An 18,624-nucleotide genomic window follows, 5' to 3' on the forward strand; every position below is an offset into this window, starting at 1 on the left:
CTAATTTCACTGGACTGCAAATGTAGCCAACTGCACAATAGGGGGTTAAAAAAGAATCAAACGTTTTTTACCAGTCATAATAAAGAATTATTCATTGTTAATGTAAATTAATTGATTTATCATTAAAATTCGGGAGGGTAGTTTTAGAACTGACGTTTGTTTTGTTATAATCAGATCAATTTTAGCATTCAGGTTACAGTGCATGTTTATTTTAACAAGCAAATTTTAAAACAAAATGGTTCTGAATGATTATGGAAGGAATAAAATACAGACTCACTATAAGTACAAATAACTGTTACAACATAATAATGTATGTATTAAATACTTATGTACATAACATGAAACAAGATACGTTTTTAATAACCATTTTTTTTAGTTTTTCTTGATTATATACAACCTTCAAATTACAATTACAACTGCCATTATTCTAATTTCATGTTTGATCAATGCTATCTAGATTTATGAAAAATATTTCAATTGAATTTTGGTACAACTCTGGTCGAAGGTTGATGATAAAGTCTCGTGTAAACTCAAATTTCAAACAAAAAACGCATTAGAGGCAAAGCACTGAACAGATAAACCAATAGAAGGGTGTTGAGAGCGTGTCCAAAATAAGCTCAATTTTGTCATACTTCTGGTGAAATTCATCAAACATTGTCAAATATAGAATTTCTTTCTTGAAAAGGGGAAATAATGCATTTTTTTGTGATCTTTATAACCTAAAAATATTTTTAACGTCCATAGTTTATAATAATTTTATAAGCAAAGAGAAGTGGAGTTCCACTCTAATAAAACTAAATTTTAAAATACAAATCATCAGAATTGTTTTTACAATCACAAACTCAGTCTTACATTATTTTAGGACATCACAATATTATTGTAAAAATAAGAAATGGGCAGGAAGGGGATCGGGGAAGTCTTATAGTATTACAAGAATAAATGGGCAGGAAGGGGATCGGGGAAGTCTTATAGTATTACAAGAATAAATGGGCAGGAAGGGGATCGGGGAAGTCTTATAGTATTACAAGAATAAATGGGCAGGAAGGGGATCGGGGAAGTCTTATAGTATTACAAGAATAAATGGGCAGGAAGGGGATCGGGGAAGTCTTATAGTATTACAAGAATAAATGGGCAGGAAGGGGATCGGGGAAGTCTTATAGTATTACAAGAATAAATGGGCAGGAAGGGGATCGGGGAAGTCTTATAGTATTACAAGAATAAATGGGCAGGAAGGGGATCGGGGAAGTCTTATAGTATTACAAGAATAAATGGGCAGGAAGGGGATCGGGGGAATCTTATAGTATTACAAGAATTTCAACAAAACACGAAAGAATTACATATAAAATAAAGATTTTTATAAAATCACATGTCATTTGTATATTTTATAATAAACGTAAGATATACAAAGGACTTAAAAACGCCTTTTAAAATATATTTGGAAAATAAAGGTTTATTACATAAAACATAAGATTACATGATTCAATCAATTAATAAATAAATAAATTGTAAAAACATAACCGTGTCGCCAAAACTCCTAATATCACAGCCATTTTGTATTTGGGGATACATAATAAATTTAATAATACGTATTATTTATTTTTAACACTATGTGATTGATACGCAAAGTATATCAGGTGAAACATTATATTATTACAATAGCATAATTTTAACATGTCATAATAAATAACATAAAATAAAAATCCTTTTATTTTTCAAATCTACTTTTAAATTGTATATAAAACCATGATCATTGTTTTTTAAATGAATTGGAAGCATACAGCGAAGTAAACTTCTGGGCAATAATTAATTATTATTCAGTCGGAATACAAATCAGAATTCTGCGTTAATTATTTCAAAACTAGAAATTATCCACCTAAGGAATGTGTCATCAGGAGTAAATCGTAAAAGGAGCTAGGAAACATTTTACTTTTTCCAAAGAAAAATTTTATTTTCCCTGATTATTATTGCCATTAACTAACGAAAATTTTAGATGTGCATTAAATTAATCTAATATATCTATGCCACATAATAACATAAATAAATCTGTTGGGTGTACTGGAGTTGCTTCCCGGTAGAAACCAGAAAATTTTGCATAATTTTTCAGCAACATTTGCATTATTTTTGGCAAAAATTTACTTAGTTTTTTTGGTGAAAATCGCAATATTTTTTATAGAATTTTGTACAGAAGTGATGTCACGCTAATTTGTTGGTGTTTTGAAACAATTTTTTTTGCAGAATACTGTTGTCAGTAGATGGCGTTTTCGAAGTGAAGTTAGCTGCCTTCCAGTTTATGAATATTTTGTATGTATAATATAACCTTCTTATTTTAAAATTTCAGTAAATTAGCGTTGTTTGCCGGAAATTTTTTCATTTTATTTGGCATAAACATTACGAACGCATATAGCAAATGCGAAATTTTAAGGTCTCTAATTACTGGGTATGCAAGATTTTGTAGGTATGCATACGGCAACAGAATCGAGCATTATATTTTCTTGGGTTTTAATCCTTTAAACCTGTAGCATATTTAAATGAACCATAATCGCTCATCACTAAAATGACCGATCAGAAGAGTAGTTGCATTGAGTTGGGTAATAAATATTTTGAATTGGTGCCTGGCTTCCGTTAAACTCTATCACGTATTGCAGAATGATGTGAGATGGAAGGAATGGGGGAGGGCAGGAGAAAGGACATAAAAAGATAGGAAAACCCACATAAAACACTTGAATTTAATAAACCAATTTAATTTGACCGTAACAAATACTGATCATGGTTTTATTTACTCTCTCAACCAGCGGGGGCGACACGGTTTGCTATGGCATACCTGGACGGATATCCGGGGGGCTCGGAAGGGAAGGGCCTTCCAGGGTGGAGCGGGGGCCCAGACTGGGGGGGCGAGCGCAGGGGACGGGGCTCTCTGCTGGGGCCGCGGTACGGGGGACCTCCTGCATTGTTGAATCTGGAACAAAATTATGATGTTATCAATAAAGTTTATACACTAAGGAAGAGATAAGACACAGCGCCTTTTTCACAAAAGAGGCACTTAACAGATATTTTTATAAAATAGACCAAAAAAATTTGAATTACAATTAATACTTTTCTTCAAATAATATTTTTTTTGTATGAAAAATTTGCTGGAAACTTTTTTTTGGCAAAAATCTAATTTTACGCTTTTTTGAATAGACGGGGATCTACTGTATAAAGCTGGCATCAATTTAAAAATCTGTTACAGTGAATAAAACCAACCTTGGTCTGCCAGGGCTGCCCTGCATGGGCCCCCTGAGGGGGGATCTGAACCTCGGCGGAGTCCTGCGTCTGATAAGGGGACGAATGTCACGGTTGGACAGTGAACGACTTCTTGAACGAGATCTGGAAAAAGGATAACATTATTAAGAGACCATTTTTTTCAATATTTGAAAAATGCTAACAGTTTATCAAGAAAGTGTAGAAAGAATGGAGGTCACTGAAATTGTTCAAACACCAGGATGGTTCAAAGGAAAAAGTATGTAACTTTATTAAAAGCACTATGATCCAAAAGAAATTTTTCACATCAAACGGTGTTCAGAAATTAGTAATGATTCTACGTCACACTCAAAAGAAATATAATATTCTTTGTGTAACTGTTTTTTACACTTAAGTGAGATAATTGCAATGAAAAGATTTTTTGTATTTTTGAAATGCACATATCAAATAATAGTTACACACAAGACCTGACTTGCAGAACCCGACATGCCCAACTGCCGTCTAAATTATTATTTCGGCAGCCCGACAAAAGGATAATTAATAATTCGATCGGTAGTTTTGCCTACACAAGATCAGATCCGATATGTCAGGTTCTGCAAGTCGGATCATGTGTACAGCCTATTGGCCATTTATTAGATGTTAGATTATGTATAACTAGGTGACGTGTACCCGGCGTGGCCCGGAGACTTTTCTCTACTTTCTATATGTATAATATGCATGTATTATATATTTAAACCTTCCGGAAGAAATTCTCTAAATGATGGTGAAAACCCTCAGCACATTATAACTGAATGCAAATGATGCATTACCTGCTCAGAGAGAAGGACTTTGATCTGCGTTCCCTGGAGCGCCGCCGGATGGGGGCTGATGGAGGGGGGGCCCTGCGCGGCGGGGGACTGCGGGAGAAGGAGCGGACATACTTCTCCGGGACCCTGCGGAGCCCTGAGCGCACTGACACGGGACGGGAGCGGGATCTGAAACAAAATTATGTTTTTAGTTTGGATAAATTAATTTACTCTGATGACAGCCATATTGCCATTTTTGAAAGGCAAATCAAAGTCTATGAAGTGTCAGAGAGGTATGTTTTGTCACAATGCATGTGTTTTAGTAACTTGATGGATCATGTATGTATCATGTTGTGACTTTTGAGTGTGATAGAGTGCTAAGTTCGAAAAATTAGACATTATTTGACGATGTAACACAGAAAGATTTTTTTTTTTTGAAAATTCGGTTTTTTATGAAGATTTTCAGGAAATTTCAGTTTGATCTTTATACAAAAACCGTATTATGAAAAAAAAAAAAAAACATTTTTGGTTACAAAGACATCAATACAGTAGAACCCCTGTTAATTCGAACCCCGGTAATTCGAAAAATAGCGTAGTTCTAAATTTTCGCCAAAAAAATTTTTTCATACAAAATTGTTTTTTAATTCGAAATTCGAAATTTATTTTTTCCGCACACGAAAATTTGTTTTCGGTGTAAAACGATTTTTGAACTGAATAAAGCAAGAATGGAGATTATTCTTTTTGTAGATAATGAATATATCTTTAAAATGTAATACCAGTTCTTTGAGGGGAATGTATTTATTAAATATCCTTATTTTCAATTTTGACAGTCCGCAAACCCAACTTCCATAAAATATTTTTTCATAGAAAACTTTAACCATTAAGAACCATGGACAGAGCATTAGTTCGATTTTGTATGGATGGCATTGAAACTAAATCTAGGTGATGAGAAATTGCCTGGCAGCCATCTTGTATGACTAACTTTTGAACTGAATTGTATGCAAAGGGGTGCATAATGAACTAATATTTTATTATGTTTGTTTTGTATGTAGGTTTGGCATTTTCCATACATCTTCCCTCTCACCCCGCGGCTTGAAATTGTTCTCGAATTGCTCTGTCTAGGCCCTAGGTCCATGTTAAAAACTGAGTCTTCTAATATATATTTGTATCTGTGATTATCCAGTAGGCCATAGACAACATACAGAAATAGAAAATATCCAATGGTGAACCAAATAAGTATCTCGCACTGCAATTTCAAAGGAACTAAAGTGCGGAATTCGCTCAATTATAAAGTTAACAATTTTTTATAAATATTAAAAATATTGGATGAACAGTAAAATATAAGTGGATTCATTGGTAATATAGCACTATAATCAGATAACTTGTATCCTTATTAAAATTCGGAGATATGATTACCAAATTAAAACAATCTCTTGATTTACAATACCACATTGAAAGTGCCAACTAATTTTGCCATAGCAGATTACATACATATAATCAATTTGAATTGATTCTCACCTCGAGAATGGAGTCCTCGACCTGATCCTGCTCCGACTGCGGGTCCTCGACCTGGTGAACCTTGACCTAGACCGTGACCTGGAGACGGACAGCGGAGACCTGGTCCGAGACCTCTTCTCTCTCATGCGGGCGCGCTCTTCCTTCTCGCGGATCATGCGCTCAAACGCTTCTAGAGGGTCTTCTGGAACTCTGGATAACAAAAAACAATAATTGAATTAGGAACCTGTATTTGCATGAACGGTTGGTTTCTCAGACAGATCTTTTAGAGAAAAATTATTTGCGTTCTTACATGTTTTACTCCTTCTAGTTTGGCAGTTTTCCATATTAACGGAAAATTACAACTTAATTACAGTGCAACCTCTTATAAGGTTTACACGTAAGAAGTTTTTACAAGCTTAAAAAGTTTAGTTTTGATACCTTGAAGAGTGAAATTTTTAAAATGGCCAATTAGAACTTTTTTCCCAATCCCTCAGAAAACCTTCTAAGGGTGTTTCACTGTCGATCAATTTTTATTTATTTATTTAAAAAGAAAATAACATGATAAAAAAGAAATAATGTAACGAAAGAGAAAAGTCCCAATAAACTACTTTTTAGTAGTTTGTCAATGAGTGCTTTTATCATTGAAAAAACTTATTATACATGTAAAGAAAAATATAATTTTCTTTAATTCAAGGCAATGCCGAGCTTGTCTCGTCATTGTGGCTGTGTGTGTCGTGGACTGTCACTGGCTGGATGTGCGCCACAATACCTACACAGTCGACTCAATATTTCGTAATATATGGTTCAAGACATAGTAAAAATAATCTATGGGTTGTGATAAGGCAGATTGATGGGAATAATTTCAATAATTTGTAATTGCTATCGTGATTGTGATTAAGGAATTGACATAACAATTATAACATTAAATGTCGTTTCTTTCCTTACAGGTTACTGAATACTGTTACTGAATGCTTTTCTTTATGTAAATCTTGTGAGATTAACAAAATAAACCTCTTCTTTCCTTACAGAGAAACTCAATTGTGTTTTAATTGACTGTGTCGTTCAAATCACAAGGAAAATATCATTATATGCATAGTTAATTTAAGAAAGATATTATGTATATATAACTTAAACATACAGACAAATATTATTATGCAAGGCATACAATTATAGACATTATAAAATAATAATAATATCAAAACAGAAATAACAAAAATAAAAGATTTTAAATATCAACCATGTGGCAGGTCAACAGTGATAATATCTAACAGTAAATGGACTCTGAACCTTTGCCTTTTGTCTACGAGTTCCAAGAGAAGCTATAGAATGTGAATGAATATAATATTTACCCAGAGGCTCCTTGAATTCCGGGTTCCCTAATGCCGGGGGGCAGAGGCTGATAGTGCGGCTGGAAGGGAGCCACGGGAGCTCCGTACATGCGGGGACCTTGTGGAGGTCTTCCTCCATAAGCACTACAATTAAAAAGTTCAATAATAATTCAATAAAATAAATAACACAATATTTACATTAATATTACAACTTTAAAAATCAACATAGTTTTAATAATTAACAAATTTTTTGAGAAATTTAAATAATAATAATAATTGGTGTTATTACTTGTAGGGCTGATTAATTAGGGGTTGCCTGGGTTGAGGGGGGTATACTCCAGGAGGGTGCGCATATTCTGAACCCTAAAATAAAGAAAAAAACATCTCATTAGAGTCAAGTACTCACAAAAATAAAATAGGAGGAATTCTTCAGATCTCATTGATTGTGACAAAATGTTTTCATCAATATGTGAATTTTATAAATTTCTCAAGAACAGTAATCGAGTTGTTTTAATTTTTAAATAAGTTAATCTTTTCTTCTCTCTAAATAAGAATCCAATTGAGCTTTAAATTGGTTTATATTAGTAGAATCAATGACATGTTGTGGAAGTTTGTTCCATGCATCCACTACTCTAATTGCAAGGTTAAAATTTTGAAAGTCTCGATCAAGTCACACCTTTCTTTTCTTTCTGTTAACGTTGGTAATCTTAATTCCTTGAGTCTATCTTTATATTGCCGGTGTTTCAAAGATCTTTCAAAGTATTTTTGTAAAGCGTCTCTGTACTCTCTGTATTAGATCTATGTATATCTTTTGCAAAATATGGACTACATATACGGAAAGCATATTCCAGGAGAGGTTGCACACATATTTTGTATACTTTTAACTTCTAGGCTGGTGTTAGGTCAAGGAAGGTTTTCCTGTTATATTTTATTGAATTTGCTCTTTTGACAATCCCAGCAACATGCGGTTCATATTTCAAGTCTTCTGATATGGTAACTCCTTGGTATTGTTGTTAACATCACTGCTTTTAGAGGTGTTCCATTAAGTTTATATGGACAGTGCATTTTTCAACATTGAGTTTTAGAAGCCAATTCTTTGTCCATTGATATACTTTATTTAAGTTGTTTTGCAGATGGTTGTGATATATATCGTCGCTGTGAAATCAAACCGGCATATCTGCAAAATGCTAGTTTTTCACCAGAGCGCTTTAAAGATTTCGCATATGATATTTTCCTTTTAACGTCCGTTTGGTTCACCTCAAAGCCACCTTATGAATGAATAAAATTTAGACGAATACTGCTTATTGAAGTAGTAGTTGCAAATAAATGGAAAATTGCTTAAATTAAGAGTAAAATGCAGATATGCCAGTATGGCTTTAAAATCAGTGTAATATATGCTTTTGTGTCATAGTGGCTTCATCTTTTGGAACCTGTTTTAGGTATAAAAAAAAGATAATGTTGTCAATGAAAAAATAATTTATTGCTTCACAATTTTTTTATAAACAATTAACATAAAACTGCTCTTCCTTTTGCTGGTAACTTCAAAGTTTCCCAATCGTTTATGGAAATCTGAATAAATTGACGGCTATCCCGGCGGTAACTAACTTTAGGATACCATTTTTCTTCTTCTCATCAATGGTCTCTTGGAATAAGCTTGCATCAGAACAGGATTCACGCTCCCATTGCCCCGTTTATTCCTTTTTTTCGCCTCCTCCCAGGCATGTGATCCGTAGGATGTTTTGAAGTAAAAGTTGCCGTCGTCTTTAATTACTTTAAACATTCGAATGTCCAAAATGGGTAAAATTACCTAGGGGTCCTTCAGAGCTTTTATATCAAAAAGTCCTCATGACTCAACTCATGAACCAGGTAAGGCTGGCCACTTTTCTTTGCCGTTTTCATGGTCATGGCGTATTGGGAAGGTAAGTATATCGGTCCGCTTCGGAGTGCTCTTTTAACTTATTTTTCAATGGTTGAGTGAGCCGAATCCACCTTGTTTTGGGTGTGGCCCATTACTAAAAATTTGTGAGTGATATATTTTATTTTTTTTTATGTTGTAACAACATATTTGTACATTACCATCATAAAGTTATTTTTTTGTTCTCCACAACAATTATCGTTGTAAAAGACAACGTCTATTGGACAGCCAGCTTTGTCATTGAAATGTTGCAGTCATTTCATCACACAGCTCCCAATCTCAATAACGCTTCTTTTTCCCTGTGTTGGTTCACTCTTCCACGGGTTTTAGACTCGTATTCCTCACCGTAGTTTCGCATCTTTCAGTTTGCTAAAGTTTTTTTAATTAAATTTGCCTATTTTAATTTATTTTTTTAACCGGGAGAAATTTTACCCGGGTCAGACATTTTGGCATATGTATATGCCGGTTTGTTTTAGTTGAGGCTGCTATAAACGCTTTTGTTAAGTGCAAACCGGATTATCTGCCAATAAGTCATATCTGGGTAATAATAAAAATGTACTATTGTCAGATAATTCAGTTTTACTTACATGATGGACGCATTTCCGCCTTGAAAGTTTTGAAGCAACTGGCGTATTGCGGAATAGGTCTGTCTTCTGCTAAAAAAAGTGGCGATTCCCGCGTAAATGCATACCGGCCCAACGCCATCTTACAGATTTTTATTCAACTATACGACATGCCGGTTCGACATAAAAATAGAAGGGAAAAAAATAAATTTTTTGACACCAATAACTCAAAAGCTCCATTTTTGCACATATGCCGGTTTGATTTAACAGCGACGATATGTGGGTTGGCAAAGAATTATCATTAAGTATCATCTTCGAAACAGTTGGAATCCAGTTTTATCATGGTATGCTGATATGTGCTGTACAAAATAAGCAGAACTGGACTGGACTGAAATAACTGATCCTTGAGGGACACCGAAAGTCACGTATCGCTCAGTTGACAGCGGTTTGACAATTCGAACTATCAACTTTCTCTCGGTGATGAAGGATGTTATCAACATGTGATGTGTTGGTTGGAACAATATTAAAGTCTTCCTCAAAGTCAAGATATAAAATGCCAGTAGGAATCCATCTGTCCCACTCGTTTGCCCAGTAATCTATGTTAAGAATAAGATTGGTAATTGTGGATCTTTTTTATACAAATCGACGTTGTTTCAAAGAACAAGTATATCTCGTTTACTATTATTCTTTCCGTAGTTTTGCAAACGATACTAGTCAAACATGGGTCTGTTAATTTGCTGGTTTGAGTTTATCACCGTTTTTATAGATGGATGTATTTATAGCTCTTTTCCAATCTCTAGGGAGTTTACCGTTCAAAAAAATTGTTACATAACCAGAGCAATAGGATGACTAAGAGTAGCTGCACACTATTTGAGAATAGCAGGAATATTATCAGGGCCAGCAGCTCTATCTTCTCACAACTCCTGCAAAATATTCTCAACTGCTGATGGAGTGAATTCGATTTTGCATAGTGAGCTATCTACATTCAATACTTGACTTATAGTTGGTATATTGGTGTCTGGTTCATTGACAAAGGTGTTTTCAAATTGTGTTGCAAGGGTGTTTGCTATGTCGCTGGTAACTAGTTCATTGGAGAACACTTTAGAAGCAATCTGTTTCCGTATATAACTATAAAATGGTTTCCGACCACTGACTATCAATTTTTGCTCAAAATTCTTTTAGTTGAGAAACAAGATATGTAGTTATTTTTCCTTTTGTATTTCATTTATATACCCCAGATACTGTTGCGCACAGTTCGTACATGTCGCTACTGAAATACCCGATATACCCAAATACTTGATGACCTGCATCGCCACCTATCATTGTTAAATTCTCGAAATGTCAAAACGAGAATGCTTTCATAACCTCACTCTCAACCCTGTAGGAGGAATACCTAACAGTTATTTAATTATACAAATGTATATCGAAAAAAAAAATTAAAATTTACTTCATTAGGCGAAAATAAATTATTTTCATGCTTAAGAAGCTCTGTTCCTTAATAATCAATCAATAAAATATTATTTACATTGATTGGATTGAATTTTGAACATTGATAGCATATTCATACAGTGAATGGATTGGATTATGTACATTGATTGGATATTCATACAGTGAATGGATTGAGTTGGATTATGCATAATTTATAGGATAATCATTCATATAGTAAATGTATTGGATTACAGTAAAACTCGCTTAAGAAGTTCCCACTTTTTTCACGCTTAAGAAGTTTTGATTTTTGGTCCCTTGAAAATTCCATACAAAAAACACGATTTTTTCCCACATAAGAAGTTTTAGAGCTAAAACTGCTTCCCGCTTAAGAGGTTTTAGAAATCCGGCGGTAAAATCAACACAAACGAAATATTGTGTCGCAAAATATCTAAAATGAACCTTTTTCCAAGTCATAAATTGAAAGACGTTGACTGAACCCATACCTAGTACCTGAGACCATAAAACCCTTTGTCGGCCGCCGGGCCATAAGCCGTAACCTGCCATAACCAATAAATAAACCAAATACCCCGTCTCCTAATCCCCTAACTAGGTAAAATAGCAATGGAACGAATAAACAATGCGGAATTATGTAACAAATATGCAAGCGTCTTTAAGGCCGAAATAACATGAAAGATTATATTAAACTCAACCTTAATGACAACGTGGGCTAGATCTACATTTGACGCCTCCTTCAATAATCTTCCCTTTGATAATGAACATAGAGATGTTTCGTAATATTATTGTATAAAATTTTTATTCCATCGAATTTGTAAAACACGAAAAACTTTTGATAATCTATCGGATCACGGTTAATACGGAATATTTCACCTTTAAATACATAACAACATGATTATATGGCGGGGGAGATGGTAAAATATGCATTATAATTACGTTTTTTTTTCATTCAAACATCAAAAATTGCCGTGCATCATGTTTCATCTGACATTTGTCGTAAATTAAGTTTGAAGGTTAGGAAATACATATGCATAAATTTAAAATGTAGATTGAAACGCGTGATAACTAGAAGATGTATATATATTTTTTTCTTTTTTGACCGCTTGGATCATATGAGCTTGTTTTCACGACAATTTAACGTAGGTAGACATAGGAATGACGTATGCCCCGGACTCGAGTTATTAAATGGCTAAAATTGAATCCCACTTAAGAAGTTTTCCCACTTAAGAAGTTTTTTTTCCCCGGTCCCTTGGAAAACTTCTTAAGAGAGTTTCACTGTATGTACATTTATTGGATATTCGTACAGTGAATGGATTGAATTGGATTATGCACAATTATTGGTTAATCATTCATTGATTTGATTGGATTGTGTACATTGATTGGATATTCATACAGTGAATGGATTGAATTGGATTATGCACAATTATTGGATAATCATTCATTGATTTGATTGGATTGTGTACATTGATTGTATATTCGTAGAGTAAATGGATTGATTTGGATTATGCTCAATTATTGGATAGTCAATAATGGCATGCATTGACAGCTGCCAAGTTTTTATTTCGCTCATGAATTTTATGAAATAAAACAAAACTTAATCTAAATATGTATATAATTTATTGAGTTTAGTGTCTTCATATTACAAGTATGAATACTTAATTTATTCCGTGCCAATATGATGACACAGGCTGCAAAAACTGCAGTGAATACAGATACTCTACTCCTCCAAATCGCCTGAAACGAAGTTTGAAGATTTCAAAACATAAATTCTTAAATCTCGAAAACGAGAACAAAGATGAAATTAAAGATCTAAAAAATAAATATTTAAAATCTGGAGAAAAAAAACCGAACAAAAACCAAAAAATGGAGCAATTCAAAATGAATTACAAAATTAATTAGATTCCTTTGAGCAATATACACGCATGAATAATATAGAAATCATTGAAATTCCTGAAAATAAATAAGAAAACCTGACAGATATCATCAAAAAAATTTATACGGAATTAAAAATAGTAAATCCTAACCAAATGGAATATGCCACCAAGTCAAAGGAGACCACCGAATATCATTGTGAAACTTTAACTACAGACAACAAAAACATAAATTCATGGCAGCAATCCGAACAAGGAGGGGTCTAACAGCTGACTATGTAATACATATTTTAAAATGGAATCTTTATATGATACTATCAGAACTAAATAGGTCTCATAATCAAAATGAATACCTTTCTTTCTTTCACTTCCCGGTGAAAAAGAAATTCACATTGCATCTCATTTATTCCGTCTGATAATAAAAACTTTACGAATCTTTTGTCACACATAAACAAAGGATCACACAATATGACAGACAACAATAATGACAGATGCATTATGGTAGGAGACTACAATCTACTTCGCCTACTTTGGTTACTAATAAAACTGTGATCTATGTACGTATGTACTAAAAAAAAGATTTTTCTGAATATTATTGTCATTTTATGTTGTTGGTATAATTCTGAATAGAACATCATTCATTGATTGAATTGGATTGTGTACATTGATTGGATATTCGTACAGTGAATGGATTGAATTGGATTATGCACAATTATTGGATAATCATTCATTGATTGGATCGGATTATATACATTGATTGGATATTCGTACAGTGAATGGATTGAATTGGATTATGCATTATTATTGGATTGGATTATGTAGATTGATTGGATATTCGTACAGTGAATGGATTGAATTGGATTATGCACAATTATTGAATGGATTGGATTATGTTAATTGATAAAATTAGACCGACAAAAAGCTCAGACCAAGGTAGGTATCTTATAGGTATAAGATTAAATTAAGTTACATACTGAAAAATGAAATTGACTACAAATATAAATAGTATATAGGTATGAAACAAAAGGGACAGAACTCAAAATAAGCACAACATGGATAATTCAATAAACATGGTTCACCAAGAGAACTACGGGCAGTTGGACAACCTGCGGGATGAGATGCCCAGACGGCACCACGAGGTGCTGTGTCAGTGGGGGGAGCGAGGGCGGGGGTGCCACTAGCTGGCGGGGGCCCCCCTCGCTCGCAGTGGGCGTGCCAGCCCGCCCCTCCACGTTGGCGAAGCCCTGCAAATACATATTTACATGCAGGTAAATATGCCAGGCACAGGGTTCTCGGTTTGGGTTTATTGAAAAAAATCAATTATTAACCTTATCTATGTGGCTGTCGTCTGTATGTGATCCATGAAGTTTCATCATACAATGTTTCAAAATGTGCCGTTGTGCCGGTGGATTCATGAAATTATTAAAAGCACTGGTTTTGAAAGCGACGCTTTTATTCAGTTTTGAATTTTCATCAGTATTACCAATGAATATACACCCAGTAAAAGAACACCATTCAGAATCGAAAAATTACTTGAAATGGCTTTAGACGTGTTTAGCAACCCATCATCTCCTTCACAACACACCTCAATTGAGGATGACGTAGTTTCACTAGGTCTAAAACTAGTTGGGAAACTTGTGCAGTTTTCAGATTTTAAATAAAATGAGATTATAGATGTTCGAAATTACCGAGATGAAAAAATTTCCTGATTGCAGTGCTCAAATTACAGATTATTCTTACCATGTGTGAGTTTGGTGGAGTTTCCATTCCCGGTGGCTTCAGAGGAGCCCGGTGTCCATGGGGTGGCATACCTGAAATTTAAACAAAGCCATTGAAGAAAAACAACGATAGACACTTAAAAAAATTTTTTTACATTGATGCACTTTACCATTCCACTTTGCCATGCATATATACCAGTAGTAATATTCGGCAACCATTTTTATTTGGCGATACACCCATGTTCCATACATGTACTGGAATGTTTGATTACATTAACCTCTTCACCGTATTCCCGATGTACAAAAAATTATGGTCGTCATAGACTTCACTTAATTCAAACTATATTCTTAAATAATAAAAACTATGTCTCTTGTTTTTTGTTTTTGTGTTTTACATATCTACTAATTGTTTTATGTTTACAATTATTGTTGTACACAGTTACTGGACGGTTGGTAATTTTTAATCTTTGTAATTTTTTTATGTTAACACATAAGATAAAATAAAATTACTATAAGCGGAAAATGTGCAGTGATGGAAGACTTAGCTAGCGTCGTTAAAGGATGGGTTCCTTGCCTGGATGGAAACCCAAAGCATTTGCCTACTTAGCTACTAGCCGGTTGATTTTTTGCAGATTTAACGGATCTATGATCACCACGGTGGATCATGCTTTACATTGTTACATTGAGATGGTAATAAACTCTGTTTTGACGTACTAAACATCATGCATTTAACATTTAAGTTATTATTCGCAGTCATTACCATACGGCTGACTTTGCCTCGGCTGTCTCTCGTAATCTTCAGTATGTGCATGGGGATGATTACGATGTTGGTGATGTTGATGTTGGTGAAGATGTTGGGATTGGGAGTTTTGTTGATTCTGCGAGGCGGGGAGTTTGGCGGCGGTGTCTCTGTTCCCGCTATCTCTGTCTCTACCATTGTTGGAGGTGTAGGGGGCGCCCGGGGGACGCAGCTGGGGCGGCGGCTGCAGAGGGGGCACCTTCACCGTGATGTTGTCGTCATACGAGCCGTCAGAGTCTTCGAGGGTGTCGTCGCGGGAGGCTCGGCGCACGGGGGCACTCTCAGCTTCTGGAAAATTCATTACAATTTTAATAAAAAAATATATTCAATTTTAATGGAATAACTTTTCTTTTAATAACTTTTGAAGGATATACCCATCAATGTAATACATATATCACTGAAGAAGAAGATAATACTAATAAATCTAAACGAAAAATGAAACACAAAACGACACAGAAAAATTAAAAGGTAATTTTCTCAGCTGGGAGACGTACCCAGGTTCTAACCAACGCATCTAACAATTCGGCTGAGTGGTTAGAGGCGTTGTCCGGATAAGATCGGTTGAGACCGTTACCTTTTTATTTTTCTGTGTCTTGTTGTGTTTCATGTTTGGTTTAGATTTATTAGGACTATCTTCTTTTTCAATAAAAAATATTTATTAAGTTATCTTAGTTTGTAGAGTAATTTTCCACTTAACTAGGAAACTGAGAAGAATATAGCTCAGTTTATAGTTTCATAATCGCTGGTCAAAGGTCAAAATATGTCAAGGTGACATTTTACAGGAGAACAGTTCAAACTTTCAATTCTTCTTGTGAATCGAAAAATAATATAATAAGCGTAACTATACATCACTGTTTCTTTAAGAATTGTGGACCATACATGCATAAGACTGAAGTAATCGTAGTTATGGCAAATGAAAGAGGAAACAAAACATAATGAAAGAAATAAGTTAAAACATAGACAGAAAAGGATTCATTTAGATATAAAAGGTGATGAAAACTACAACAATCCAAAGTGAACCAAACAAACCTGCTTCTGCTGTGTTCTCGGGAGTGGGTCCGTTGGCGGACATGGGATCTTGCTTCTTATCCTCCTGCTGCGGAGGGCTGACAGAGGCGACAATGGCCTGCACTGGCGTGGGCTCGGTAACCACTGGCTTTGGAGGGGCTAGCAAATAAGAAACAAATCAATTTCAAAAAAACGATTAACAAATATGTTATGAAATTTTAAAGATTTTTTTTTTCAATTATCATCAAAATATAAGTTAAGATTTGCTAAAAACACAGGAAACACAGGTTTCCCGCAAACAAATCGAAAATGGACAAATTTACCCTCAGGATAAAAAGTCTGATCATCACTGTTCTAGAGCTAGACTGCCCTCCATGCGTAAATGAGCCTAATTATTTCGAAATGCACGAAATTTATAAAGATAGCTCAGTTCATGCGTGAAGAGCCTTTAACATCAAGGATTACATAAATGACATCCGCATACCGGATTAGCCGCCGATGGATCACATAATATGCGACAGCCGGATGGATACGGTTAATAGTAATGCAATAAAATAAAAATTGAATAAAAATTTGTGAATCCTCCATTTACCTTTGAGCACGGGAGGTGGTCTAGGTCTGGGACAGTAACCCGTGTGATTCCTGAAGGTGGTCACCGAGTTCCTCAGAAACCGGTTGGGGATCAGGGTTCCAGGGGAGATGTCCTTGTCCCGGCAGTCTGGGCACTCGTGATCTTCCGACTCCAGGAGCACACTGCGGATACCTGGACAAAAGCAAATTATCATTGTTTATTTTCACTGCATCATCTGTTAAAAGCCCTACACTAGCAATAGGCAGCCCGCTCACCAGGTAGAAACGATTATCTCCTCATTTAAGCACCCCTACCCACAGTTGACAAAGACGCATAAATGTTCCCTGGCTCTGGTTAAAACAAAAATCGTATATAAAAACGGAGCCTGCGTATATTCGTGCTCGTAAAACTCGAAAAATAGTCAACCGATATCGCTGAAAATTTCAAAGTTTGTTCTTGTTTAGAGAGTAGTTTGAATCGTAGAAAAAGTCGGGGACGCCCGAGGAATAATTAATGCAATATCACGGGAATGAGATATGGAGTTGTATTGAAGTTGATGTAATGTAGTTTTGTAACAGTAACATTGTGGTATGCAGTAGTGAATGGTGGAAGAAGTCGGAGACACCCGAAAAAGACATTAGCATTGCAGGGTTAACTAATAATATTTGGATGATTTGTATAGCGCCGTTTTTGTGCAAAATCACCAGGGCAGTACAATATAATATTATAATTTTCACAGATGATACAGTAGAACCTCGTTAATTCGAAATCCACGGGACATCAAAAATCAAATTTCGAATTAACGAATTCCCACGTAATTCGAAATTTTGTGAAAAAAAAAATACGCCGAAAATCGATTTTCTCGGCCGCCTCTTCAAATCCGGGTGGTATTTTATGAGTAAATTCGTATTAATACCAATTATTTCTTTATTTTCGCGGACGATTACCGTAGCCGCCGGCCCTTTAAATTGAGATATTCGTAAAAATATGATATATTTCCGAGTAAATCGAGATTTCGCGGTAGATTTCCGTCGCGGCTGGCCCATTATTTCGAATATCTGAATTTAAATTCGTAAAAATACGATCCTATTTCCGTGTAAATCGAGAATACGCAGCCAATTTCCGTCGCGGCCGACCCTTTCAGATATTTGATGTAAATTCGTAAAAACATGATATATTTCCACGTAAATCGAATTTTATCGGCAGTTTTTCGCTGCGGCCGGCCTTTTAAGTTCAGATATTTGAAGTAAATTCGTAAAAATATGTCATATTTCGGTGTGAATCGAAATTTTTCGGCCGATTTCCGTCGCGCCGTATTTTTAACTCGAAGATATTCGAAGTAAAGTTAGTAAAAATACGATATATTTCCGCGTCCGATTTCCGTCGCGGCGGGCCATTCAAAATTCAGAGAGTCGAAATAAATTCGTAAAAATACGATATATTTATTGGTAAATCGAGATTTCGCGGTCGATTTTCGTCGCGGCGGGCGATTTGAAATTCAAATATTCGAAATAAATTCGTGAATATACAATACATTTACGCGTAAAACGAAATTTCGCAGCCGACCCTTTAAATTCAGATATTTGGTGTAAACTCGTAAAACTACAACATATATCCACGTAAAACGTATTTTCTCGGCCCTTCAAACTCGGATATTCGAAATAAATTTGAAAAAATACGACATTCCAGTGTAAATCGATTCAGATTTACAAAATAATAATACTAATTAGGACGATGTATAACCACGTAAAAATACATTTTTCCGCGTTTTACCGCCATGGCTGACTTTTAGATTCAGATTTACGAAATTTTATGATTTATTTTCACAAAAATCGAAGTTTTTCGAATTACATGAACAAATTTTCGTGCGCGGACAAAAATAAATT

At 34.9% G+C, this 18,624-nt stretch overlaps 1 protein-coding gene across 4 annotated transcripts in view; it reads right to left on the reverse strand.

Moving 5' to 3' along the window:
* snama (something that sticks like glue) overlaps window positions 1–18,624 on the reverse strand; it is a 46,877-nt gene that overhangs the window by 16,212 nt on the left and 12,041 nt on the right. The window contains exons 7-17 of one of the 4 annotated variants that reach the window (XM_089638157.1): window positions 16,760–16,930; window positions 16,189–16,326; window positions 15,121–15,447; window positions 14,383–14,453; window positions 13,749–13,886; window positions 7,140–7,213; window positions 6,872–6,994; window positions 5,544–5,732; window positions 4,050–4,214; window positions 3,244–3,366; window positions 2,822–2,956 (exon numbers count right to left, since the gene is read on the reverse strand). In XM_089638157.1, coding sequence (XP_089494283.1) covers window positions 2,822–2,956; window positions 3,244–3,366; window positions 4,050–4,214; window positions 5,544–5,732; window positions 6,872–6,994; window positions 7,140–7,213; window positions 13,749–13,886; window positions 14,383–14,453; window positions 15,121–15,447; window positions 16,189–16,326; window positions 16,760–16,930 — 1,654 coding nt within the window. Of the gene's footprint in view, window positions 1–2,821; window positions 2,957–3,243; window positions 3,367–4,049; window positions 4,215–5,543; window positions 5,733–6,871; window positions 6,995–7,139; window positions 7,214–13,721; window positions 13,887–14,382; window positions 14,454–15,120; window positions 15,448–16,188; window positions 16,327–16,759; window positions 16,931–18,624 lie in introns of all 4 variants that reach the window. The other 3 variants (XM_089638156.1, XM_089638160.1, XM_089638158.1) reach the window with 3 other exon arrangements.

Source organism: Hesperophylax consimilis, chromosome 12, assembly GCF_061612785.1.
Source record: "Hesperophylax consimilis isolate HC1 chromosome 12, BYU_Hcon_1.0, whole genome shotgun sequence".
NCBI lineage: Eukaryota > Metazoa > Arthropoda > Insecta > Trichoptera > Limnephilidae > Hesperophylax > Hesperophylax consimilis.